At 53.3% G+C, this 25,700-nt stretch overlaps 6 protein-coding genes across 6 annotated transcripts; 3 read left to right on the forward strand and 3 right to left on the reverse strand.

The window, feature by feature from the left end:
• Nucleotides 1-367: 367 nt before the first annotated feature.
• ACOT8-1 (Acyl-coenzyme A thioesterase 8) lies at nt 368-1,463 on the forward strand (the record flags this gene model as incomplete). Its single annotated transcript, XM_037316316.1, has 4 exons — nt 368-421; nt 493-554; nt 623-1,367; nt 1,413-1,463. The coding sequence occupies 4 exons, from the start codon at nt 368-370 to the stop codon at nt 1,461-1,463; spliced, it is 912 nt and encodes a 303-aa protein (XP_037185546.1).
• A 5,323-nt stretch (nt 1,464-6,786) lies between these two features.
• CGCA056_v001056 (putative serine esterase) lies at nt 6,787-8,763 on the reverse strand (the record flags this gene model as incomplete). Its single annotated transcript, XM_037316317.1, has 1 exon — nt 6,787-8,763. The coding sequence occupies one exon, from the start codon at nt 8,761-8,763 to the stop codon at nt 6,787-6,789; it is 1,977 nt and encodes a 658-aa protein (XP_037184863.1).
• A 628-nt stretch (nt 8,764-9,391) lies between these two features.
• On the reverse strand, nt 9,392-11,202 carry atnN-13 (Aspercryptin biosynthesis cluster-specific transcription regulator atnN; the record flags this gene model as incomplete). The annotated part of the gene is made up of 6 exons (XM_037316318.1): nt 9,392-10,168; nt 10,223-10,378; nt 10,443-10,906; nt 10,968-11,009; nt 11,053-11,075; nt 11,129-11,202. 6 exons carry the CDS (start codon nt 11,200-11,202, stop codon nt 9,392-9,394), a joined length of 1,536 nt encoding a protein of 511 aa, XP_037185542.1.
• Nucleotides 11,203-12,956: 1,754 nt separating this feature from the next.
• CGCA056_v001058 (uncharacterized protein) lies at nt 12,957-14,058 on the forward strand (the record flags this gene model as incomplete). Its single annotated transcript, XM_037316319.1, has 2 exons — nt 12,957-13,484; nt 13,540-14,058. The coding sequence occupies 2 exons, from the start codon at nt 12,957-12,959 to the stop codon at nt 14,056-14,058; spliced, it is 1,047 nt and encodes a 348-aa protein (XP_037184873.1).
• Nucleotides 14,059-14,962: 904 nt separating this feature from the next.
• On the reverse strand, nt 14,963-15,372 carry CGCA056_v001059 (Uncharacterized protein; the record flags this gene model as incomplete). Its single annotated transcript, XM_037316320.1, has 3 exons — nt 14,963-15,037; nt 15,115-15,265; nt 15,335-15,372. The coding sequence occupies 3 exons, from the start codon at nt 15,370-15,372 to the stop codon at nt 14,963-14,965; spliced, it is 264 nt and encodes an 87-aa protein (XP_037184872.1).
• Nucleotides 15,373-20,119: 4,747 nt separating this feature from the next.
• Nucleotides 20,120-20,977, forward strand: CGCA056_v001060 (Cell surface Cu-only superoxide dismutase; the record flags this gene model as incomplete). The annotated part of the gene is made up of 3 exons (XM_037316321.1): nt 20,120-20,191; nt 20,244-20,439; nt 20,487-20,977. 3 exons carry the CDS (start codon nt 20,120-20,122, stop codon nt 20,975-20,977), a joined length of 759 nt encoding a protein of 252 aa, XP_037186005.1.
• Nucleotides 20,978-25,700: the final 4,723 nt, after the last annotated feature.

A 25,700-nucleotide genomic window follows, 5' to 3' on the forward strand; every position in this document is an offset into this window, starting at 1 on the left:
GTTGTTCGGGACGAGTATAAGTTGCGTTGATTCCTTCGCCTTGGGGGTTAAGCCTCTTGCACCCGACATAACAGAAGTGCTTCCACCATAGGCAGAGTTACAAGGACGAAGAATTTCCATTCTCTACTATGTTCTTAAGTATATCGTGAGTGAATTCCCCTCGTCATCAATATGCCGATGGCGGCCCACTTTAGCCGAGTATGACCTTCCAAGTAGCCGGAGATGTGGGGCCGATGCAACCCCGAGCCTCGGTGTCGACCAATATCCGTATCTCATATCCCCAAACCCATCATTGTCACCCAAGACCACATCTACCTCTTTCATAATATCAGTGGTGCAGATGATGCGGCCCAAAGATTCGATCGCTATGTCTCGGCTGTCGCCGTTGGAGGATATGCTGAAGCTGGCGGAAACTGAACCGGTGAGTGCCTGTCTAGTTCATCGTTCGCATTGACGGCCCTTGGGACGTCGCTTTAACATCAACTGTCTCAGGACGTCTTCACTACCACTGCAGATCATTGGCGTCCACCAGGAGGAAGAGGGATATATGGTGGGTAAGGCCAGCGACGACAACATTTCTCACCGCCCACAATCACCTACCAATTGCTAACGCATCACCTAGGTCCATTGTCGCACAAAGTCTAGTCGCGGCTCAGAAGACCGTACGCGATGGGTTTCTATGCCATTCGATGCATTGTCAGTTCTTGATTGTGGGGAACGAGACAATTCCAGCCACCTTCGCCATTCAGAGGACCCGAGATGGAGGCTCCTTCGTCACCCGTACGGTCCAAGGCACCCAAGAAGGGAAGTGTATATTCACGAGCACCTTGTCATTCATGCGGGCGATCCCTTCTGAGAAGCAGCGTGTTCAACATGTTCCCACCCTGCCATCATCGAGGGGATCGCCGCCTGACGAGTCCATAATCAGCACTGCCACAGCTGTAGCACCGCAGCTGTTTCCCATATCGATAGAAAAGAGCAATGGTCAGCCGGAAGACACAAAGCTTCAGACGTGGATCCGGGCGCCGAGGGAAATTGCCCAGGGAGATGACGTTGAGGTTCAGCAGGTAATCTTGGCCTATCTATCAGATTGGGTCTCAATTTCGATCACGCCCTACGTGCTTGGGTTATTCGACTTTCCCGGGGGTTTCTCGAAAGGTGTCGAAACGTCATCTTTGGAAGGGAGTTCTGTCGGGATGCTCTCCTCTCTTGGTCATACCATCTACTTCCATGCGCCCGCCCGCATCAGAGCTGATGAATGGATTTTGCTTGTTGGCCATAGCCCATGGTCGGGAGACGAGAGATGTCTAGCTTCCGCAAGGATGTTCGCGAAAGATGGTACCTTACTAGCGACCTACGTTCAAGAGGTATGTGCCAAAAATATATTACGAAAACCAACTAATGATCGGCAGGGAGTTATCAGATTGAACGGCGAGCTCAATGGCCCGGGTGTGAAGCTGTAGGCAATTTTCAATTATACCGCAAATTCAATTTGTAACTAGAAGAGCCTCCTTTTTAGGGCAGTCCTGGGAGATTCTGTGGTTGTAGCAGTACTGAATGCCCCTTTCCTCCTTTCCATGGAGCATACCACTTGCGATTTCCCGTGCTAGTTCGTCTGTTCCGGCCAAAGAAACCAGAAAGACCGAGTAAATGATACTCAACTGATTGAGTTTTGGATACTGCTGTCCAAGATAGGCCGTTTCCTTCTCAACGATTGCGATCATTTTATTGAGTAGTGAGTAAATTGCTCTCCATGAACTTTCGAACAACAAAGTGGACAGTAAGTCAATGCCAAAGTCTTTGCAAGCCCTCCAGAGCCATTTGCGCTCCTACTCAATTTCAAGACACGCCCACAGCACCTCCAGCAGCTGCACCTGAAATCAGTCCTCCACCCGAAACCACCAGAGCCGGGTTTGCGGTGACTATACCCAAACCTATGACTCCAACGCCGAGCACAGATGGTACCAAGGCCATCAGCAAGTTCTTTCGACTCTTTGCCTTTTCAATCTCATGCGCCAGCTCTTCTTGCCGACGGAGACTGTCCTGCTTATCCTGCTCGTACTGATCCTTCAGGCTCTTCTCATACTCGGCAAGTTCACGGGCTCTTTCGACGTCCCTCTCGTTCATCTTCTTACGGTCCGCGGCAAACTCATCTCTTAGCTCCTGGTAAGAGACCTCGGATTGTGCCAGGGTTTCGTTCAGTTTCTTAAGCTCCTTACCGCGTTTGGCTGCAAGCTCATCGGCCTCGGCCACCTGATTTCGGAGTTCCTTCTGCTTCTTCTCAAATTCCTCGGTATTTTCTCGTAACAGCTGCTCCAAGTCGACTCTCAGCGCTTTCTGGGCTTCCTCAGCCTTCCGCAATTTGTTTTCCATCTCTTGTTTCTGATCTTGGAGCTTCTCAGCTAGCTCGTAGTCCCTCGTCCGTAAAGCATCCTGGTGCTCTTTCTTCGGGTCTTGAACATCCTGCAACATTTTCTTCCTCGCTTCCAGCAACTCCCTCCCAACCTCTTGGCCCGCGGACGTGTCTTCCAGGTCCCTGTTCTCCTCCACCAACTCCCGTTGTATCTGCAGCGTAGGCAGACCGTAGATCTGTCGGCATTCAAGAAGGTGTTCCACGACAGCGGAAGCGGACGATCTGTCATTCTTCCACCGCATCACCTTACTTCCACCAGATCTCATAAGACCCCAGAACCCTTCGTCTGCCTTGAGCTCGGTTTCCCGGCGGACTTTAGCCGCATCGTTCTCTTCGTCACCCCACATGCTCGTCGTGAGTACGACATGCTTGTACGCGTCGTCGCCGCAGAGCTTCTTGAACATGTTGATGCTCCTTCCCGAAGAGCCGCTGACGCGGTTGTCGGTTATCCTGTGCATGTAGATTACCCCCGTAAGTCGTGTGCCTTTTTTGTAGCTCCCGCTCATGAAGGCAGCAATGTTTTTGAGGACATCGGTATCGGAGGTAACTGTGTCGTCAAATCCCGGCGTGTCGATGAGATGTATGTTGCCATAGACTGGGTGATGATAGGTGTAAACTCCAGTAGCAGCCGTTACTTTCACGTGGGGTTAGCATACGAACATGCAGATTCATGCTAAGTTTCCGTTAATCTCTACTCACGAGATCTCAGACCATGACCGATTGGAACTTGTTGCTATACAAGCTGAGAGACGAATGTGCTCTTGCCACTTCCGGTAACTCCCATCACCGCAATGACGATATCCGAGGACCTGTGCCTCGAATTAGTGTAATCTCCATAGAAAGGCGTTCAAATGCACAAACTCCGAATCCATGTTCCCAGGGGTCTGGTTTGTTTAGATTGTACTGGTAATTGAGAAGAACGGGAAGCAATGAAGAAGAAAAGGTGAAAGAAACGAGAAACGTAGCTGGGCGACCGAATATATATCGAAGTAGTCCCATTGTCAGGAGAACTGGCCCTTCCAGAATCATTAAACATGGTTGACTTCAGAGTCGGACGGTCAATCAACTGAAAACAGTTTCCAAAGCCGCCGTGCCTGCTCGCTACGAAGCCATGGGCTTGGGCCTGATGCGCGACTGTTCACTTGACTAACATGTCACGGTCAAAGCTGATCTGCTTGGAGTTGCGGCTGAAAGTTCACTTGAAACAAGGCTTTTCAGCTACGTTAAATGCCACAGATTCCATTGGTTGATTTCGTTTCTTTGGTATGAGATGGCAACCTTGTATCAGCGTGGCGGTTCATGGCTCTTTGCGTGGCTTACAACGGGGGACCTATGTCACTAAGGCAAACGGCGGGCTTGTTCCGGATCGAGAAACTTCATCTGTTAGCCGGTAAGCCCTAACAGCTTCTTGGTATTGAGAAACTTGCCACAGAAGTGGCATAAAACTGTTAATAATAAGTATTGCACCCAAAGCGCATGCTAAAAATGGTTAGAAAGATGTTCGATTAAGGTCCTCGGGCGTAACGGCGTTCATGCAAGTCTCAGCCTATCACATCGCCAAACATTACCGACCGATCTCGGCACTGGTCACCAGTATTATATTGAGAAAACGATTCAGACTTTGGAGCCGCCCAGACTTCGAAATCGTCGACTAATGGCGTTTTCAGCCTACTGCTAGCAGTTTTCATCTTATGTGCGGTAGACGGACGTCTCAGTTCGTTCAGCCGCAAGTTCGCGCCTGCCTCGAATACTGACTTTGAGCGCCCACCGGCGAGGTCTAGGTGCGATGGCTTCGTCCTCATAAGCACCTTGGTCACCCTGAGCATATGGGTAGATTTGCTTTCAACCACCCGAGGTCTGCGAAAGCTTATCCAGTTACAATATCCGTATCATTCGCACTAACGCATGTTTATATATGTGCTTGCGGTCTTCATCTTCATTTTCTTCCTCAAAGTTTCCACCGTCAGTCAAAAAAAAGCAGCCGGTCAAGATGGATTTTATCAGGCCTGCCCTTTCACCCATTCATGTCGACACGTCTCTGTTCCGAGGGGGTCAGAAAGCACGCGACACCGATATCTTCATCGCTGTCATGGGCCTGACAGGTTCCGGGAAGAGCACGTTTGTCTCACACCTCACGAAGGCTTCGGTTCCGATTGGGAGCAAACTCCAATCCTGTGAGTTAATCGCTATCTACATGTTCTTTAAACTGATTGTGGATAGGCACCAGGGAGGTCACGGTCTAGCAGTACCAATACAACGCCTCCACCAACGTGTATCTAGTGGACACCCCCGGCTTTGATGATACCAATCTTTCTGACTCGGATGTTCTGAAAGAGATCGCCACATGGCTTACCGGTTCCTACAACAACGAAGTCAAGCTTACAGGAATACTGTACCTTCATCGCATCACGGACCCTCGCATGGGAGGGTCGGCGAAAGAAGCTCTGTGGCCCCGAAGCCCTAAAGCATGTCGTTTTGGTCACGACAATGTGGGAGCTTGTGGATGAGAAGACGGGTCTTGAACGACAGACTGAACTTGAGACCACTGAAGATTTCTGGGGCTATATGCTGTCTAAGGGATCCAGAATTGAGAAGCACATGAACAATCCACAGTCAGCTCATCACATCATTTCTAGATTCATGTCACATTCCCGCCCAACCACGCCAGTTTTGCTCGCTATTCAGGACGAAATGGTCAACAAAAACAAAAACCTCGATGAACCGGAAGCAGGCAAGGGACTAGAGGGCGTTCTTGCCAAAGAAAGAGAGAGGTTCAAACGAGACCTTGATCTAGCTCGCCAGGAGATGCAGGAAGCCATTGCCGCTCGTGATAAGGAGTCTCAGGAGGAGCTCATGAGACAACAAGCTCTGGCTGAAAGGAACCTGGAGCGTCTCCGGCTTCAGCAGGAAGAAATTGAAACCACGATGGAGAAGTTGCACAGAGAGAAGTATGAAAAGCTCGAGGCCGACTGGAAGAAAATGGAAGCCAAGAACAACAAGAAGGAGGCTTAGTGGGTTCAGGAGAAAGAGGAGTTGAATGGGAAAATTACATCCCTCTCAACTCGCATGAAGAAGTCCAAGACCCACAGGCAATGCGAGGTTGAAGCTGCCCAGATTCCAGCATGGGATAGAACCACCAGTCTCTCTATACGTGGCCAAGACTGGGCTTTTATAGGTCCATACCTATCGAAGTGGTAAGTCATCTTCAGACCAAGAACTTACAGGTGCTCAATTTCATCTAGGTCAGCAGCAGAGGAGATTTCCAAAGATATCACATCGATCTCTAAAGGCGACGGGTTCAGAATCAAGAAGCTGGTTTTAGGTGACGGGACCGACTCCTACTTCACCCATTATCACACTGGATATATTCTCACCAGATGCAACTGTTAGTGGACGCACAAACCTCTGAAGCTCTTTCTGATCATTATCTAGATCATGGTCGAGTCCAACAAGGCTACCCAGGGCTTTATGAATTTCTCAACTCCAAGAGGGGAACTGAGTGCCCAAAGTCTCTTTCCCTTGGTCCAGAGGGATCCTACTTCATTGCTACGAGGAAGAAATCTGCATTCAAGTGTCACCGTAATACGGAAATTGATTTCCAGGCAGGTTTTGCCAGTAGAATATGGTGGGGGTTCGAGGTTTCATACGTCATGGAGATGCAAGACACAATAATGGTTATGAATCTCCGAGGCCATTATGGTACTCTGGGAGAGACACTTCTGCAGAAGACCAAGGTGAAAATAAAAGTATGTCGTCCGATTTTTTTATTTTTATTTTTTTTTGAATGTGTACATTGGTGGTGACAAAAACACAGGAGCTTGCTATGGATATCCATGGCGGCAAGGCGTTCGCTCTCATCATGGAATATAAGACGGTTAAGTTTGAGACCAGTGGAGAGGACTCCAACTGGGATGCAGCTTTCAAGGAGTATGTGACGGTCAATTTTGGTTTGCGATGGGCCTAATTAGTTGACGTTTGTCGAATTTTATGTCCCTCAATGGGGGCGTCTGTTGACGTCGTTCCTTGTGTTCCTCAACACCCATCACTGGTCATGGTTTACTTGTGTCTTGAATCTAATACCGAGTATACATCAAATACTGCATCTGTCCCAGGCTTTACGATGCTTTTGGTTAGCATATTGTCAACCCATTGGAAATATTACAATATTCTCGAATTATTCCTGTCTTAGATATTGAATACGCCTCGGAAATGCCGTTTTCTTTGTTCCGCTGGTTGCGAGCTTATTTACATCGGTTTGGTACAGACAGAACTATTGTGGATACATAAACTGACTTGGTTCAGGTCTAACTCTTCCATAGAGGCCAAATTGAGGCGACTTGAGACACAAGTCAAAGGCGTCTATCAGCCCCCCTCTACTTGCAGATTTCCGTTGCTCTAGTAGTGCTGTTGACGGGAAACAACAATAGGCTGTCATACTTTCCACCCACGTGGATGAAGTGCATTCCCTTATTACGACTAACTGGCGTCTCAACCCTCTGCTCATTGACAAAGGCCGGATTGGAATCCGTGTCACCTCCCAACTCCAACAACGAAACGTTCTGGCCGGGCTCGAATGTGCCTCCCGTCGCAGGCACAGGTACGATTGCCGTGCCAAAGCCGATATCAGACTGGGCGGGAGTGATTGAGGCTGGGGCGATGTTTAAGCTGAGCAGCTCCCCCGCGTGGAATCTGAGAGCGCAGGGCCAGAGAGGGATATCCACGGGCACTATCTCGCCTGGTGACAGAAGCTTCTCCGAAGTGTGTGCCAAGAGGGGCTCGAGGTCCGTGGAGAGGTCGGTGTCTAGCTCACGCTGTGATACGCGGAGGAGTCCGGTAGGGCCGATCGTGTGGGAACTCTCGCTGTCGGAGCTGAGAAATTCAGTGCCGTTGGAGGAGAGCTTCTGTACGGAGACGGAAATTTCCATATCGGTGGCGTCAGGGGAGGACAGCCAGAGGCGGAGCTTTGAATAACCGACCAACTCCATCATCTCAGGGACCTGGAAGTTGAGTGTAATGCCGGATGCCGAGCTGCTATTGTAGCTGAGGATAGTTTCGTTGGATAGAGGGGAGGGGGAAAGTGAGTTGTTCGGTTGCAGGTAGAGAGTCTTCGACTCGAGGCCCGGAACTGGCCAGTCTGCGACGACGCGATCGAGAGTGTCCTCAGCACCGGGATCCAGAACAGCGAGGCGGATGCGCGGAGTAGACTGCCATCCATTATCTTCGCCTTTGAGGTAGTGGTCAAAGAACTTTTGAAGGTCGGCTACATGTTCCGAGGTATAATAGTCTGTCCATTCTTGCGTATTATGCACTCTGAGCCACTTCTCCTCTGACGAAATGCGTCGGAATCCTTCGAATGAACCATGGGTGTGAAGAAGATTGGTATAGCTGGCCACGATGTACGCTGGGATCTTGATCTTCTCAAGCATTGCAATCTTGTCTTGCCAGTAAGGGGTGATGAGCCCCTCAGAAAGAAGCATGCGAGGGACGTCTTCCACAAACTCTTTGCCAGCAAAAGTGGTAAGAATTGACTCCTGGAAACCGGGTGCCGGAATTCCGCCTCTGACGGCAGTGTCGCGGTACAAGTCCGTGAGACCCTCCCATGGAGCGATCGCCGTCAAGTGAGGCGGGTTCTCGGCAGCGATGAACCACTGCGACACCGCTAGCCACGAGTTGCCCGAGAATGCGATCTTGCCCGAGCTCCATGCCTGCTCTGCAGCCCACTCGACGAAATCATACCCATCCTCGCCCAGCTGGCGACCCCAGTATGTGATGTTGCCCTCGGAAGAGTAGGCGCCGCGGTTGTCTGGGTTGAGAATCGCATAGCCCTTGCAGACCCAGTAAGCTGGGTCGGGGCCCTCGAACTTCTGCAACTCGGAGACGGACGACAAGTTCACGCCGGATCGATTCTGGACATCGTCGAGCCACTGGCCGCCAATTTCTTTGCCATAGGGGCTCCACGCGATGATGCTGGGCACGGTAGCATTCGTGGTGGTAGGACGGAAGATATCGGTGTACACCGTGACACCATCGCGGAGGGTGACGGGGACGTCGCGCTCGAAGAGCATGTCGCAGGGCAGAGTGAGTGCGCCATCGCGACGGATGGTGCCGGCTTTGAGGGTCAGATTCTCCTGCTTGAAGCCAGGGTAGCGCGAGCGGGCTGCATCCAGAGGGAGAGGTCGTCGCTGGGTGATGTGGTAGGAGTCGTTGCCGTAGATTCGGAGGGCTCCTTGGACAATTTCGGCGCCGGTGGTGGTGTTTTGAGAGAGGGAGGATGCTGGAGACAGTGTGACTAGGAGCGAGATGGCTGCGAGCCATGAGCAAAATGAAGAATGATCGTTTGAAAACCTCATGGTGGGCAAGACAATGCGCAGATGGTCCCAAGAGCGAAAGAGTGGAAGCTGTGGTAACTGTGTGTTGAAGAAGAAGCGTAAGGTTGGATATGGCTTCGTTTTATAACTTGTCTTCTGAAAGGCTTAACGAGATCCAGTACCGAACCCATCCACATCCAAGACTTCGCCACGGTGACTGTAAGAGAGGCCCAATGGGACGTCCGCGGCAAGACTCAAGCCTCCGTCGCATCGTCAATTCAAACTAGTCGCGTCCATTGCCTCAAATTTCGGTCCACCGTGTGATCCTGGGAGCCTCGGTGTATCCGCCAGTTAGCGGGGTGCTTTTGATGAAGAAGCTATGATGTTGTAGGAATTCAAATTGTTGCCCAGGCCCAGCTTGATTCCTGAAGACGTTCGAAGCCGAAGCACTAAGACGAGGAACGTCAGTTGGGTCCACCTCGAGATGCATTGCATATGTGTGATTGGTTGTGTCGTACGGTCCCTGTCGACATTTAGCTTGTTGCTAGTCAGGCTTGCAAAGCACGTATTTGGACTCGGTCCGTTGGTCAACCAGTCATTGGCTCTTCAAGTTCTTCGAGAAGCCATTCAAGAGATCGAATGTGTTTTCCTCCAAGGAAAATGGCAAGTGTCAATCCCCCCAGAAATGTGACCCTCCCGAAAGCTCCTCTTCAACCAATGCCCGCACGCCGTTCGGGCCAGCAGCGCGAGAATACGTCAGTTTCGCCCTCCTCTTTCCGCTCAGAAACTTGACCAGCACGCCGGCAACCCGAGCTGCCTCGGGAACGTCACGGGACTCGGTATTCTCACCTAACCCATCTTCCTCAGCATCCACGATGCGTTCCAGGACCCGCGCGGCAAGCATCCCTTCCAGTTGGCCATCTCGACGACGGGCACCGCGTAGGATGTGTATTGCGGCTCTTCTTGTGCTCGGATGTCGACATCGCAGAGCAAGTCTACATAGGGGCATGATGAAGCCGCCACCTAGGACAAAAGACGTGTGCTGCCAACGGGATGCTGAGGCGCCATATGTGAGCATCTCGATGAACTCTGGGAGGAAGTAATCCCAACCAGACTGAGGGCAGGTGTCTTCCGGGCCATGAAGGGTTAAATAGAGGTCCAATCGCCGGATATGAAGGAGTGCATGCGAATTCTCGTCGTTTGTGGAGATGGAGCTGGCATTGAAGGCTTCTAGCCAATCCTGATACATGCTCTGACAGGAAGTCCGAGTCGGCATGCTTTGGACCTCCCGTGGCGTGTCTTGTTGCTCTACCACGAATAGGCAGAGGTTTTCCAAAATTTCGAGTTGTCTGTTTGCTTCTCTGAGACTGCCGAATACCGGCGGACATGGTCTTAAATGTCTGAAAACAGGCGGCTTGGGTCGAACGTGATGCTCGGTTTGAAGAAGCTACGTAGTTGTCAGAGACTTTCCTGCCGAGACGGGGATTCTTGGATTGTAAACCTCTCTCATGTAAGAGTCTAGCCGTACAAACACAGATACAAATGGTGCAAAACTCTCAAGATTTGCAAGGGATGAGATGGAGGCTTCAAGCTGCGTCAAGATGCTGATCCCAGAGGAGATCAATTTCATAGCATTACGAGCGTCGCCGCAAAGTGTCTACAAGGAGATCAGCACAACTCAATTGCACATACTGAGCAAGCCATTGTAATAAACTGCTTACCTCAATACATGCGAAGACCACAGCAGACGCAAGTGAAATGGCATTTGCCGACTCCTTTCCGACAACAGGGACGAACAGCTGCTGCAGTGCTGTCTGGTAGTGCCGTAGCGCGTTGGCCGTCCGTTCGGTTGGCGGGGCTTGGCGAGGCACTGGCCATGAGATCGGCCAGTTGTGCATGTCCTCGAGCAGAAGCCCCAGAGCAACGGTCGCGTGAAAGATGGCGTCGTAGGCGTTGGCAAGTTGCAGAACGAGCCGCCCCCAAAACTCGCACTCGAAGCCGCTCGAAAGTGCCGGGGCGCCGATGATCTGGAAGAATCTGTATGCTCTACCTTCTCGTTCGTTGAGAGCTAGGGGGTTGAGCGGGCTGGGATTTCGCCGAATTGGCACTTCATGGTGCTTTGGGACCACAGCGTCCTGCGTGTCGCTGGGAGAGGAACGGTGGCAGTCGAATCCAGCATTGAGACCTGAAATACTTAGGCTGGCACACTTTGTAGTTGGAAGACGGCTTTGGCCCGCTTCGCTTACAATTTGCACAAGGCAGCTTCTCGTCGCATTTGATCCTTCGTTCTTTTTGGAGACAGAGGTTAGATACTCAGTACCCCGAAATCACGGGAGATGCTCATTGACTGACTTCTGTAAGCTTGTGAGAACTCGGTGTGACGGAAGGGTCAGAGTCATGAACGAACTTACACACAGCACACCCATTTCGGGATTTAGGGGCCCAGGCTCTTTTGCGTTGGCCGCGCTTGACTTTCGTCATCGCAGTGTCTTTGCTGCGAGGACACGCAGTCCTGCTGCAATAGATTCATGGATGAAATCCTCAAGTGTCAGCTAACAATCGCGTCTCGGCCAAGTTGCAAAGCCTGAGTCTGCCGCGCGTGTCGCCGTATGCGGGTATCAGGTTGTATGGAAGTGTGTGCAGACGTACGTGTGTACATGGCAGCATGTAAATCATCCATTGTCAGTGGGGGTCGGGGTATGTGGGGAGGAGGGACCTACCTGTGTACACTGTAGCACTGTCCCACCTTCGTAAGCCTACGGTATCAATGCCGACGCTTAGCCACGTAGCCATGAGCCACACAGCACAACCCCCTCCTCTGAACGGAACACGCAGGTTAAAATAAAGTATTTTAGAAGTAACGGTACGCTTACTTGGTCTTCAAAGTTCCAGAATTGTCTTACTATTAGTTCAAGTGGAAAATCCCTGGATTAAAGAGTGGCAGAATTGAATCCGCTGTGCTCCGAGTCCACCCATGGATCAAGCCACAGCAGCTTTATTTCACAGGGCGAAGAGAGACGCCGTCTACAGCGGTTAGGTGTAATCGCGAATGTCTTCCTTTACATCAGACTTACACTACCTCTATCTCTTCTAGTTTTCTCAACAGTAGCGATCAGACCATAAGTTGCCGTGAATCAACTGCTTCCAGCTCACAGTAATTGTAACAAACGCCAACTGTTTGGGTTTTCGGTGTCATCATGAACCACGAACAACACTGGGAAACAGGTTTACTCGAAGTTAGGGTCGCGACTATACCCTAATAGATCAACCGTGGCCTGCTTGGACAACCTGGCGTGTCAGTTCAGCCTACCTGTAGATGGCCAATCCAGTTGACAGCCAGAGTGACATCTAAGGCATTGTGGTATGATGCAACAGAACGAAGAGGCAATGTTGTCGACTCCTCATCAGTCCAATTTCCCCAGAGAATCCAGCAGATAATGCGAGAGATCGGGATGGAATGCAACGGTTACCACACACAAATGGAGTTCCTTGGCATGCTGAATTGAATATGGGAAAGTGAAAAAGACTTGGGCCGACATCGTGCTGGAAGCGAATGTTCTGTTGACGATAAGGCAAGTGATCCCTCAACTCAGAAAGAAACACACAGCAGAATCGACCAGATTATGGGGTTCTTGAGCAGGGAAGCATCGGCGGCGCCCCCGTGCCAGTAACTGGCAAGACAGAATCGGTTCGTCCGATCGCAGTTTGGTGGTGTTTCGCATTAAGCATCCCGCTCATGTCAAGCCACCTCTGCCGCCCTGATGGAGGTTGTTGCCCCCCTTTTGAAAATAAAAGTCTGATACACATTTGCACTTGACAATTAATATGATCGACCAGTCTTCCAGCTGGCCGTGTTAACTCAAGCGCCCTGAAAAGATTGCCAAGCTCGGCGTCACCGCAGCGTTGTCGGGAGTCCAAAAATAAGCAGACATGAGTCGCCAACCCCAGATAATCAATTTAGAGTTGCACATTCATATTCCTACTCATGCGCTCTTGACTCTCTATGAAATAAACCCCTGCAACAGGAGGACCATTGTCCATGAACCAGAATGACGTCTCTTCTGATTAAATAGATTAACTCAGTTCTCTTTCGGGTTCGCTTTTGACGTTTTTTACTTAAGACTAGATCTGCCGGTGCCGCGATGGCGCATGCATGTTTTCGTGACAACCACACACGCTCTTTCTAGCTCCCATCGCTCATTTCACCAGTTGTTAGCAGTGTCTCCTGCGACATCATGGCTAACGCTATTCACTCTTTTGGTTCGGGGAGCGTCCGCTCATTGTTTTTGTGGTTTCTGCTTCACATACTCCTAATCAACGCTTCGCCCACACCCCGCGACAAGGTCGTCGTCACCAAGCGAGCCAGAACCCAGTTCCCCACGTTCGCCCAGGACTACGATGGCCGTGTGCAGAAGGGACAGTACTTGAATGATTTGTTCCCCCTCGACGATGCGAAGGCGGCCGAGTACAATGGCGGGGCTTCCGTGGCGAGTCCATATCAGGACCCGAGCGTGCTGAAAGCGAACGGTTGGACTAGATATATCTTTTGGTATCCCTTTGAGCAGGATAGCGGCGATGTCGAGGCACCGTTCGGCGCGGTGACGGATCCAGCCTTCGCCAACATGGGTCTTTCGATCGACAAGACGCCCGGCTATGACAACAACCTCGACAACGCGTTTGCGGACAAGGACCATCCGGTAGATGAGACAGAAGCGGGCGAGTACTACTACAGACACGACAGAGAGTTCGGTCAGGGCAAGAAGGTGAGGGACGCTTACATGCTTATCTGAGAATCCGCTGCTGACCCCGTTTGCTCAGCCCACGATGGCTTCCTATTCCAACGTGCTTGTTCCGGCCTCTGGTGCCTTCATCTTCGATGAAGACTACAGCCCTAGTTTTAGGAAGAGCGATTGGGGACTGGGTGACGTCCCCGACTTGGACACAATGTCGGATGTCGCCTTCTTCCAGTGGATCGACGCCTGCAAGGCGAAGAACATTCAACCCAACACCCTCAAACTCATCTTTGTATCCCACTGCACCAACCAGAAAACGTACGACATCGTTGTAGAGGCTTTGAAGGCAACCAAGTACAACAAGGTGCCCAGCTACGCCGACAAAGCAGTATTTGGCATGGATACTCCAGAGGGTCAAGCCATCCTCGGAACCGTATGGGGTAGTGCGACGTCTTGGATGCTTATCCAGCATAAGAAGGAGCTTGGCTTGAAGAAGATTAAAGAAGTCGCCATCTGGGGCCTTGGAAATGGCTTCGCTTTCGAAGAAGACCCAGAGGGCGAGGCGGCCAACTTGAATATGAGATTTGTAGTCGAGGACGCTTAAGTAGGAATACCAAAGCATGAACACATCCTGTACTTTGTCTGATTGCTAGCATTGTGGATTTGTGACCATGGACTGTTGCCTCAACCCTTGCTGGTCAAGGGTCTGCTGGCCAAGGCTCTGCTAGCCCAGGTTTTGCTGCTGGTGCTGTTGATGATGCTGATATTGGTGTTGCTGGTGCTGCTGCTACTGCTGACCAAGCCACTGCTGCTGACCCAGATCTTATTGTCGTCTCAGACCTTGTTGTTGACCGAGGCCATGTTGTTGACCGAGGCCATGTTGCCCCAGGCCTTGCTGATGGTCCAGGCCCTACTGCTGGCCAAGTCTTTGTGGTTGACCGAACGAAGATGGTATCCCGAGTTCTTCAGTGGTTATGGTGGTAAGTCGTGGACCGGCAGACTGTTGTTCGATCATGTCGCGAGATAACAGGATGCCAAGACTTTGTACGGTGGCAACGACCCAGTCAGCACAAGGTCCGGGCCAGCAGAGCAGGAACGTCCCTCACCGCTTATCTCGGTGCTGCTGAAGCATCAAGTTGCCCTTGACCTGCCTGTTGTTGTTTTGTACCGTGAAACCACTATATCAGCCCTCAATATCACAGTCGCGTCAGGACTCACTATCCGCAGCAGTTGTGGACAATTCGTGCTTGCTTATTATGTGCATGACTCAAACAGAGCCTCTACCAATCCTTTCGTACATCGGGGCCTGTCCCTCCTCTCGACGAAGCGATGCCCTCCATATCCGCCGGGCGGACCGTATGACCGGACCTCACCAAAGATGCTCCCCCTCGTGATCGAACGCGAGCCTCAGGCCCGCGGCGCAAAGATAATTCCAAAATGATGCCGAACGCCTGAAAACCGTGATGTCTTTTGATGCCGTACGCTGCTCTCCTTCCTGTATCATATCACTACAACGCGATCGCTCCTCGTCGATTCTCCCGGATGTGGAGCATGCCCTGGATGCCGCAGAAGATGAAGAAGCCCTGCGTGAAGTCCCAGAGTCAGTAAACGATCGATGATGCGTCTTGTTTAATGCAGTGGATGCCGGGACGCGACGTACAATGTAGACAAGGACAGCAACGAAGAGGGTGCCAGCGACGGCGCCGCCGTTCTCAGGGTCCTCCTTTCCTCCGACGAGTTCGGGGTGGTTCTTGGCGAACAGAATGCTCAGGATACCGAGGATGACGATACCGAAGACGGAAATGACGGTGCTGGAGTGGTCAAACAGTTAGCCGTCGCGATATCTCCAGGGCGCAGGTTGTCCAAAGGGACACACGTACCATTGCCATGCGGCGCCAGCACCAACGACGGGCTTCATGATTGCAGTGTGTTGCTGGGAAATGTCCTCCTCGGTTCGGGGTCGATGGGCACGGTGCGGATTTGTCGAGAACCTTGATATGCCGGGCGTGATGCGTTACGTTGTCGATGATGAAGCCGATGCGGTCGTCGGTGCTGTTGCTCCTGGCTCGCGAGGCTCCACCTTGGCCGCGGTGACGTCCAATGATCTTGCCTGACTTCCCAGGCGTCGCGGACCAGCATCAGCCACACATCGAGCTCCAGCCACATGTCGGGACGGGGCTGGTTTCCTCCGCTGGATGGATCCACTCTTCCCGTATCAATCATCGTGAGCTCGCCCGGACCTCTGTCCTGCATTTCAATCCGAAATCCATACTGCTTTGCATGTTGCAGGGCTCGGCGCCGAATAGATCTTCATTGCAGGATTCGATCAAACCAGCAGGTTCACAAGAGTCTTGTCACCGCTGATCTCTCTGTTCTGGCGCGATTCTGCTCATCAAATACCTCCGGCAAGTGGTCTCAGTTGATGCGGAGCTTCCCAGGCTTTCGACGGCGTCGGTTCTGTCCGCGAGCCCGCCGTGCTGCCCGGGTCCGCGGGTCGGCCGAAGGTTGCGAGGCTCTCTAACAATGGCGCCATCTCAGGCGAAGCCCGGACACGTCTGATGGCTGCATCACAGAAGAGACCCTCCGGCTCACGCATCTCCCATTGACCAATGGTTTCGACTACGTCGGCACCAAGGCCTGAAACGCTCCTCTTCACGGAGCCGAAGTCAAATCGAGCCGGAGTAGCGGATCGCTGCCAGTCTTTGGAGGCTCATGTCCACGGATCAGAAGTCTACGGTGGGCAACTACACGACATGTCCCGCGCACCAAACTCGGGCCCGCAGGGCTATCCGAGCTGGAACGGCCGTCCCTCACCTGACGCCAGCGAACGGTGCCGATCTGGGTGCTGGCGCATCTTGTCAGCGGCCCCAACTGCTGCACGAATGACATGTTCGAAAGACGGTTCGTCGAAAGGAAAGAAGATCGAATGCCAAGGCGCGACCGTCCAGTGCTGGCAGGCTCGACAGCATTGACAGCAGCGCTTCGTAGGGCGAGCGCGTTGCTCTTCTGGGATAAGCCTGCCAGTCGGCAGCGTCGTCCAAGTGTTCGTCGCTCGGGCATATCGAAACTGCGATCTGACCCAAAAGGGTCGCTGACATGTCTAACGGTGCACGAAAACAGACTTAGGGCATCAGTCATACGTTTTTCTCTTGAAACGACTGGCACTCTGCAAAGTCCTCTGCCCACAGAGCTTGCATCTCGAACTCTGCACACGAGCTGCCCAAACGGGAAAGAGACCATTGCGACCCCAGGATGAGCCGCACAACTCGTTCGTTGCGACGGTAGGACGACGTTCTGACGGCGGTGATGGCATACTGTCCCCGAGCACTCACCAGATGATGGCCATCACTCGCGCATAATGAAAGACGCCATGCTCACGTTCAGACTTGGGATGAAGGATTCGCCCCGTGGAGATTGGACATTTCGAGAACACATCTAGTCGAGATTTGACTTCTCCTATTCGCGCAACCGAGAGGTCCAACAGGACTTGGTTGGAACTTGTGTGTGTGTTTGCCAGAGTGTTTGCCAGCGGGGGAGAATGCTCTGAAACTGAAACATTGCCAGGAGTTGCCCATCTGCAACCACTCTGCCGATCCTCCGTTGGTTGGCACCATTCACTTTTCTGACCGCAGCTGCCTATGAAGAAAGCCATGTTGGGGGCGAAAGTGTAAATGCATGTTACAAGTGATGACAGAAGCCCAGGCGTCAGGGGTGGGAGCCCTATCAACCGAAGGGAACAGTTGGAGGCGATCTGGAAAAGGTGTCCAGCTGGTCAGCGCTAGCAACGCTGCCAATCGGTTCGGAATGGCAGTCTTTGGTTGCCGACCAGCTAGCCAATGGGGCGCGGCAGGGGGCCACAGGTTGGGTGAGCCATCGACAATTAGGATGCGACATGCGATATTGGGAAACATTGGCAAGGTGCCACACGTGCCTGCGAATCCGGAGAAACAAAACGAGGGCAGTGCCGTCTTTGTGGGTGACACTGGCACAACGTCAGCTAAAAATGGCTGGATATTAAAGGCGTGTTTGTTGTTGGGGTTCAGCCATGATGGATGTTTTGGGTTTGCTGTAGGCGAACTGACGAACAGGTCATGAGAGTCCATGACGACAAGGACAGGACATGACAGCAGTTCCACGCCGCCTACCGACGAACCTCAATCTCGTGTGTGTCCTGGTGCTCCTTGCCGTCTTAGATGAGATGTCAACAAACTTGGGAACAACGGCACCCAGCATGAAGAATAGACCCGACGACAGTCCGGATATCACCGGCGAGAGTTCCGTTGACCGACTCAAGCGCAGACCCCGACTACAAGGGAACGCCCTGAAACAGTGAAAAAGAAAAAGAAGCCTCTCTCTGGCGAGGAGATCGGAAAAGCGGCGAACGTCTGTGTCCCAGCGTCAACCATGGACCAGATTTACCGCAACCCATCGTCCGTACCACCGTTTCTTCGCTGCTGCCGTGGGTGGCCGGGTTCATGGGTCCCGAGTGCCCCTGTAAGCTGCAAGGAGCCAGATGAATACGGGACCTTGCAGAAAGACGTTGTCATTCAAAACGCGCCATAGGGGGGATTGGTGTGCTGGGAGGAAGATGACAAGACGGATCCGAGCGAGCGAGGCAATGTGCTCGGATGCGTTGGGCCGTTGGTCCTCTTCCGTGAGTTTGTTCACCATGTTTTCGTCAGGACACTCGTGGGTGTTCTTGGGGGCCCTTTTGCTCGTGGCCCTGGGGTCTGGGGGCGGTTGGCCCGGCCGTGAACCAGCTGGCACTAGGGTAACCCAGCAGGCCAGGCGCACGCAGAGGGGCGCTGTCAACACTACCCAAGGTAAAGTAATTCAGGGGGGTCACCTCAGGGCGCAAGCGGACGGCGGCCCCTAAGGTGACCTACCTACCTACGTAAGGTAGGGCAGCGAGGGTAGCGAGGCCCCGGGATCCCACGGCGGCTCCACTCGTACTCTAATCTCGACTCCCATTCCACGGGTTCCTCGTTGGGCGTCCAACTCACAATCACCACCAACCAACCAGGGCCCTCTATCCATCACACGCCAATGCGGCCACGGCGCCTAAGCGACCAAGCCGACATTCCTGCCATTGCCTTTTCTTCCGAAGCTGACGTCGACGAACGGGACCTGCGAATCGAGGAAACCTCTGGCAAAGAAGAGGAGAGGCTGGAGAATCACTCACTCCGCATGCAGTCATCATCTGGAGAGGTTGGCAGTCACCACTGCAGCCAGTCTGGGCTGTTTGTTTGGTCTACCTTCTTTTTTGACACAGCAGCGCTGCATGCCGCGGCATCCTGGCGTCTTTCCTGTGTCCCCTCTTGGGCGATTGACTCGCCAGCCTTGTTCTCTTTGGCGACTATCTGCATGTTCTGGGGCTCTGTGGCTCTGTGGCTCTGGGGGCGCGCATCGCATCTCGTCTGCAGTGCCTGCTGCTGCGTGCTGACTCTAAACTCCGAGACCTGCCCCATGCTGGCATGTTTCTATGATGCCCACTAGCTTATTTCGATTGGCAGGGACAGGGACAGGTTTCTGCGTAGCGCGGTGCTAAGCCAGGTACGAGAAACAAAGTCAGACACTACCAGCCGTCTGTTTGTTTTTTTTGTCAAAGGCTCCAACCGACATTCTGCGAATACTGGGGTCTGGTCTAGTGACTGAGGACCAACGAATAACCCTGTCCCAGTTACTTCGCCCGTTCCCTTTGGTAAAAGATCTCCAACACAAGTGTGTGTGTGCTTCCGCTCCGTCTGCCAGATTTAGTTGCGTGTCTGGCAGATTTCGGCGTCTTCTGTGCGTTTCCTCCTCTCGCCGTTGCATCTGGACAGCCCATGGCCCCCGAGGTTGGTCTCTTGGCCTTACCGCAGCAGCAGCATGCAGGTCGACACAGAACCGATTTATCCGTTCCCTTCATTGGGCGTCGAGGCCGTGAGTGAGCCGTGCCGCAGTAACCTTGCACTTACACCTACGCCAACGCCAACGGCAGACTCCCCGCCCCCTTCGAACCTTTTCTTTGCGTCCCCTCCCCTGTCGACCCTTTCTGCCTTCCCTCCCCTCCATCATCTCTTCTCCCGTCGCACAGGATGCGCACAAGGGCAACCCCTGGAGACTGGCCAAGATACGTACCCTTGCGAGAGACGGTGCTTCCTCGCCTGGACGCGCCGACGGCTAGGTGCCGTCCATTTCGCCCTAGGCCCCAGTCGTACACACGATGGATCATGGCATCCGATGTTGTTCTGGCTGCTTCTCTGGCTCCCGTTCCCTTCTTTGATTAGACCTGAGGTGGTGCAGGACAGGCTAGGGTGTCTCTCGACCCTGCCTTTGACATACATATGTGCCAAGGGAGCCTGGGGATATTACGCCTTTTGCCAATCCCATCCTCATCACATCTCGCCGTGTGGGCCATATAAGAGTCGCCGCTCAACATCTCGTGCAGATCCCTCTATTAGAGTTCTGTCTTCAACCTCCGCTCTTTCCACACTTTCGACTACTCACTTCCGTTTTCGTCAAGACGTGCCAGCGGTCCCTGCTTCTTAAGAACCACTCAGCCCCTCCCGTTCTGCTCTTTGCTCTCGGTGCTCACCTCACAAGCCCGCCCTTGATCAACACCGATTTTGCATTCCAACCGCATCAGTCTGTTTATCACCACTCAAAGACATCACGAGGTCAAAATGCGCGCTCAGTCTATCGTCTCCGTCATTGCAGCCGCGGCTGTTGGCCACGTTGCCGCTCAAACCACAGGCGTATGCTCTGCATTGCCCTTTCCTTGCTCATCGATACTGACATTGCTCACAGGAACTTGGTGATGCCACTGTCGTCAGCAACCCCGCTGGCTACGTTTACGAGGCTGTGCTCCCTGAGCAGCCGTTCTTCAAGGGCTCATTGGAGGGCAACGTGAAGGGCTCGATCGTCGCCATGTCGGCCCCCGACGGAAAGGGCGTCCAGTTCAAGGTCAACTTCTCCAACCTTCCCAAGGAGGGCGGTCCCTTCCGTGAGTTCACATTCTCCATCTCGTCATATCATATCTAACGTATACAGCCTACCATATCCACGTCGACCCCGTCCCCGCGGACGGCAACTGCACCAAGACCCTCGCGCACCAGGACCCCTTCATCCGCGGCGAGGCCACGCCCTGCGACTCCAGCAAGCCCGAGACGTGCCAGACGGGCGACTTGAGCGGCAAGCACGGCGCCGTTGGCGTCGACGGCTACGAAAAGACCTACGTCGACCCGTACCTGTCCGTCGTCGAGGGTCCTGGCTCCTTCTTCGGCAACCGCAGCTTCGTCTTCCACTTCGCCAACAAGACCCGCATCAGCTGTGCCAACTTCAAGCTCATCTCCAAGCCGGACAGCGGCAGCACCCCCAGCAACTGCACCTCCTCCGCCGCCGGAACCGGTGTGATGCCCACTCCCACCGCGCAGCCCAGCAACACGGCCACCACGGTCCCGTTCCCCGGCGCTGCCTCGACCAGCGGAGTCTCCGTCTCGCTGATTGTCGCGGCCTTTGCTGCCGTCATGTTTGCGCTTTAAAGAGGTGGATGAGCGTTTGAATTCTATCGCCGACTTTGAAATTCATCGTTGTTCACGGCTAGACGGCGTACATGCTTTTCGGGTATCACAGACACCAGAGCGGATGTCTTTCGGTTCTACACTTTTCTTCTTCACCATTAATGAGCAAAGCCTGATCCAGCGCGGAGTATGGCACAGCACTTTCACACTTCTGTACATACATCCCTTTGGTCGGAGTTTAGATGATACCAGGGCTAGATAGGTAGTCCATTGAAAAGCCGATTTTCCAGTCATTAACATAGTTTTGAGTGTCCAACCACAGCGACTAGTGTGAACTCTACCGTCTCAACCCGCTTACTCGCGAAAGCGAGTTACGTACTACGTATGCGGTCTGTATGCGTGCACGTCGCTCGGATAAGGTCCCCGCGATAAGCACGGCGCAGCACGGACACGGATCTCTTGTCAGTGGCTGCCGTTCGATCGCAATGTGTCAAGCCAAGGCGTCGGTATCTCCCAGTCCATGATGGTGTGCTGCCCTCGTCGTCGATTGCGCGCACACTCCCGGGCGGGCGAGCAGCGGCGACTCACGCATAGGGCGCGCTGGTGAGCATGAAGGACGACTCGGACGGGTCAAAGTAAGATGCGGCTGCTATCCCAGCCATCTGGGCACATCATCCGCTCGATTACTGACGGCCCCGGTTGGCCGACTGGACGGGATGCACCACGTCAACAGGGACAGTGCCTGGTTTGTGCGCGCTTTTTTTTTCGTCTTGGGGGCCAGAGATGACAAGTGGTTGATGAAACGGCGAGAGGGGACGATGAAGGCGTTCGGAGGAAGTTTGCTTGCGTTCTATGTGGTGGTGACGTCGTCGGGCGGGGAGGGGCCCCGAGGTAAGACGTCTGCTTTGGGCTGCACAGGCGCGGTTATGGAAGTGATTTTCCTACGGTTGCGAGCTTTTGGCATATGGCCGCGGGAGGAATGTGGGGGGATGGTTTCTCTGTTGGACATGCAGTCTTGTCTGCCCTCTGCGTCCCCTATGCAGGAGAAAGCAAGTGTGGGACGACATTTCCATCGACAGATGCCAGCGCCGCTGCGCCGGAACCAGCCTAGGCCGGGGGGCCAGCAGTTCACTGGGGAGGGGGCAGACGGTTCGTCTGTATGCTTACTCGCGGGTTGTGTGTCTTGCGTCAAATGTTTCCGTTCGATGCTTGGACCGCTGGCTTGGTTTCATGTGAATGCCGATATTGGATGATATTTCCGGTCGTGCTGCGGGATGAGGGCCGGAGATGTGGGGCCGTGTGCGGCGCGGCCGGTCGGCGGTGGTGCGGAACGTGATCGTCATCCGCATGTTGGATATGCGCAGTTGAATGTAACGAATGCGATTGGAACGGTCACCGAGCCCTCGGATTACGAGTTCCAATAGCAGAAGCAGATTTCCTGTAATTTCCGCCTACACATGATCTCTCTGACCTGCACACCGGCCAGACCACCGCTCGCTCCGTGTGCCCCACCCCCTCCGACGGAAAAATCCAAAAATCACCGTTCGGACGCTCTGCCCACCAGCCCAGATTAGCCTTTCAGAGTTCAAATGCCGGCGAACTGACACGCACGAGGAGAACTTCTCCGCTGGGCGCCGGTTGCTTAGGTCAGGTCGCGCCCGCCGGGTACCCGTCGAACGAATACACACCCGGCCCTTTCCCTGCCAGCCCGTCAATCTTGGGCCGAAGTGTATGAGCCGCTTCTCCGTGTGTATTCGACTCCTCCTCGGAGACCGAGGTAGTCTTCTGAATAGGTTTCCGGGCCTGGGCCAGGGGGCGAACAGGAGAGTTTTGGTTGATCTTCACCGCATGCGCTGCTTTTTGACCTCCGGCTGGTTAGGCACCGAAGCGCTACTTACTTGAACAGCTAGCTCCCTGCTTTTTGAATCGCTGTGTCCCTGAGCGGTGAGTTTCCATAGCCATGGGATTTTGGTTACCCCTTAGCCTCTCGCCAGGCGTTGAGTGTCTCGCGTATGACTTAAGCATCAATGTATACTAACCCAGCCCGACCCCTTTCTCTTCTCACGGTTCATCTCATCACTCACATTATGATTAGGCCTCCAGGCTGAGACTGTAGACCGTCTAGATGGGCGAGGCAGATCTTCACTGGGACTTTCTCTCCATAACTATCAACCAAGCTATCACAAACTCGTCCCTTGGCTTTCAGGGCGTTTGACCATCCCAATTCTATCCTTTAACTTGCCTTAGTCGCCCCACGAATGTTCAACAACTACTGCTTCTTCTGGAGCGTCCTCTGTCGTGGGCAGCTCCAACGTCTCGAAGCCCCTGAACGGAAGTCTACAAGGTAACTGTGTCAAATCACTGACGATCTGACAAAGTCAACGCCGTAGGCAGGTCGGGGCTAACATCAATGATTGCAGTCACCCAGCTGAGGTGTGAAGGGCTTTTCAACTGACGTCTCGCATCACATCTCGGGGCTTTCCGGAAATGCGGCCTATGTATGATGGGGAATGATGCTTACTCTGCACAGACAAAGCCATTCAGCCCGGCATTTGGTAGAATGCCTCGCCGTTAGACAGCAGATGGCTTCTATGGACTGAGTTGGTGCCAAAGTTGTCACGCCGCGTCACATTTCATCGGCGCTGCTGACTCGCAGTTGGCGCTCAAGACGTCTTGATTAGAGCCCATACCATTGCCATCTCGGGAGTTCTACGGTGCAGTGACTAGAAGGAGACGGCGGCTTGAAGACCACTCTTCTATGCACATACACCTTCCCATTACCGCAATCAAGACCGTTGACGTGCTAATCCAGCTCTCAAGGGTAGCCTTCGTCAGGGTTCATGGGATGCCAGTTGCTCAGCTTCGGACATCGCTTGAGATCTTTACATACGCTGTGAGACGAACAATCCCCGAACAAGCGAGCCTTTTGCTGTACCAAAACAGATCCTTGAAGCAGGGGCTTTTGTAAAGGAGGCCTCTGGTCACGCACGCCGTACAGGCGGAGATGGGCTGTTGCACGCTTGCCAGCCGCCCGACCGAGACTGTTATTCCACTAGGTAACTTGATGGCGGTTGACCTCCCTTCCCTTGCCAAGAGCGGCACGCGTGTTTTTTGCCATGCGGTGCCAGCGGAGTAAGTCCCCACAGTGGAGTGTGAGGCGTCGTTCTCAAGCGCCCACATCGGTCCAGCTCTTCTTGGATGGGAGTTTCTTGAGAGAAGCAACATCCGTGGTGTCTTTCTTGATGTACCACAGCAGGTTGAGCGTATCCGTTTCATACTCTATGTATATCCACGACATCATGGCTCGTAATTCGAGCGTGGCCAAATGCTGTCAGTGCGGAGTTGAAGACGAGCTCTGGTATGATTTCGTGCACTCCCTCCTCGCCTTGTTTCCATCATACTCCTCTATTGCTGAGCCAGACGCGGAATATAGAGAGGAGAACACTCTCTGTGCTCCCAACATCACGGAAAATGCTTCCCGTCCCTCTTAAGATTGACGTGAGCACTCGCTATAATGCTACGCCGAAGATCAATGTGATGTCCTCACTGAACCATGGTTCTGACTTTGCGGTTCACAGCAAACCCCACATCGCTCATGCCGTGTTTTGGTCTAGCCGTATCTTTTCCAATCTAGATTTCGGCGAGTCGTATGACGATCAGATATGATACTGGCGGTTGGCTCGTCTTGTTGGCTGTCGTTGGTTCTTCAGTCGGCGGAAGACCCTGTACTGTCTCTCCAGCAGGAGCTCAAGTCAGAGGCTTCAAGGTCTCTGGGAAGAGCATGACACGATTAATTTCACTGCCAACTTCACGTGCTCTACGTAGTCGACTTCCTGAGTTGGATCGTGTCTTGATCAGACACATTGCAAGGGTCGGGTACTAGGTAGCTGCTGAGCATGACAAAAGTCTCATCAAGTTCGGCAGCGGCGTTCCTCTCCCGCTGGCCCTTGAATCCTGCTGCCTTCATTGCTCTTATGGTCTGCAGGCGTTGCTCGCGTGGGTTGAGATCACGCAACAGTAAATCTCGGGTTCAGGGGAAATTGGCACCGGGCAGTTGAGCCAGTAAGCCAGAAGGGAAGGCTTTCGCCGGCCCTGAAGCATCTGCTGGCGTCCAAGTACCGCTATTCTCGCGACTATTGGCGGAGAAACATGGAAGACGATGCTACCATGGTTCTAGAGCAACGGCGAAGACTGCTGCTTCCGCCGTTGTTATGCAGCTAGAACCCACGGACGCACGGGAGACGTTCAAAGATGCCCTCTCGTGGGTTGCCTGACTGCAAACAGAAAGTCAAAGAGTTCATTCTTGCTCTTGGTGCCAAGTCTCATTCGTGATCCCAAGTCGCGATGGTCCTGCTGGCACAACCGTGGGTGGCATCTGACATTCACTATATCTGACACCGCGAACGAGGGACGGCGTTCGTTCTCGGGCGCTTCCGAGAGCCACCCGAGGATTGCGAACCCAAGGCAGGTGTTGACTTGGATCCTGCCTGTCATTATGCGCCTTCTTTCCCTCGTGGAGATCGGAGCACCTTACCGTAGTCTCTGTTCATGCCTGCTCTTCCCGCTCCTGCCGTGCCGTCTGAACCCTGTCACGAGTGGTAAAGGGAAATGCGAGCCGATGTCTTCGTCCTTCCCTGCTGCACGATAAACTGCAGCCAAGTGCATTTGATATCTGACCCAGGCAAGGACGATGCGGGTGCTGAGGGAGAACGGCTGGAGTAGCGAGCCTGTGATGGGAACGGCC

Source organism: Colletotrichum aenigma (genome assembly GCF_013390185.1).
Source record: "Colletotrichum aenigma strain Cg56 chromosome Unknown KSG_Cg56_contig01, whole genome shotgun sequence".
In the NCBI taxonomy this organism is placed as follows: domain Eukaryota; kingdom Fungi; phylum Ascomycota; class Sordariomycetes; order Glomerellales; family Glomerellaceae; genus Colletotrichum; species Colletotrichum aenigma.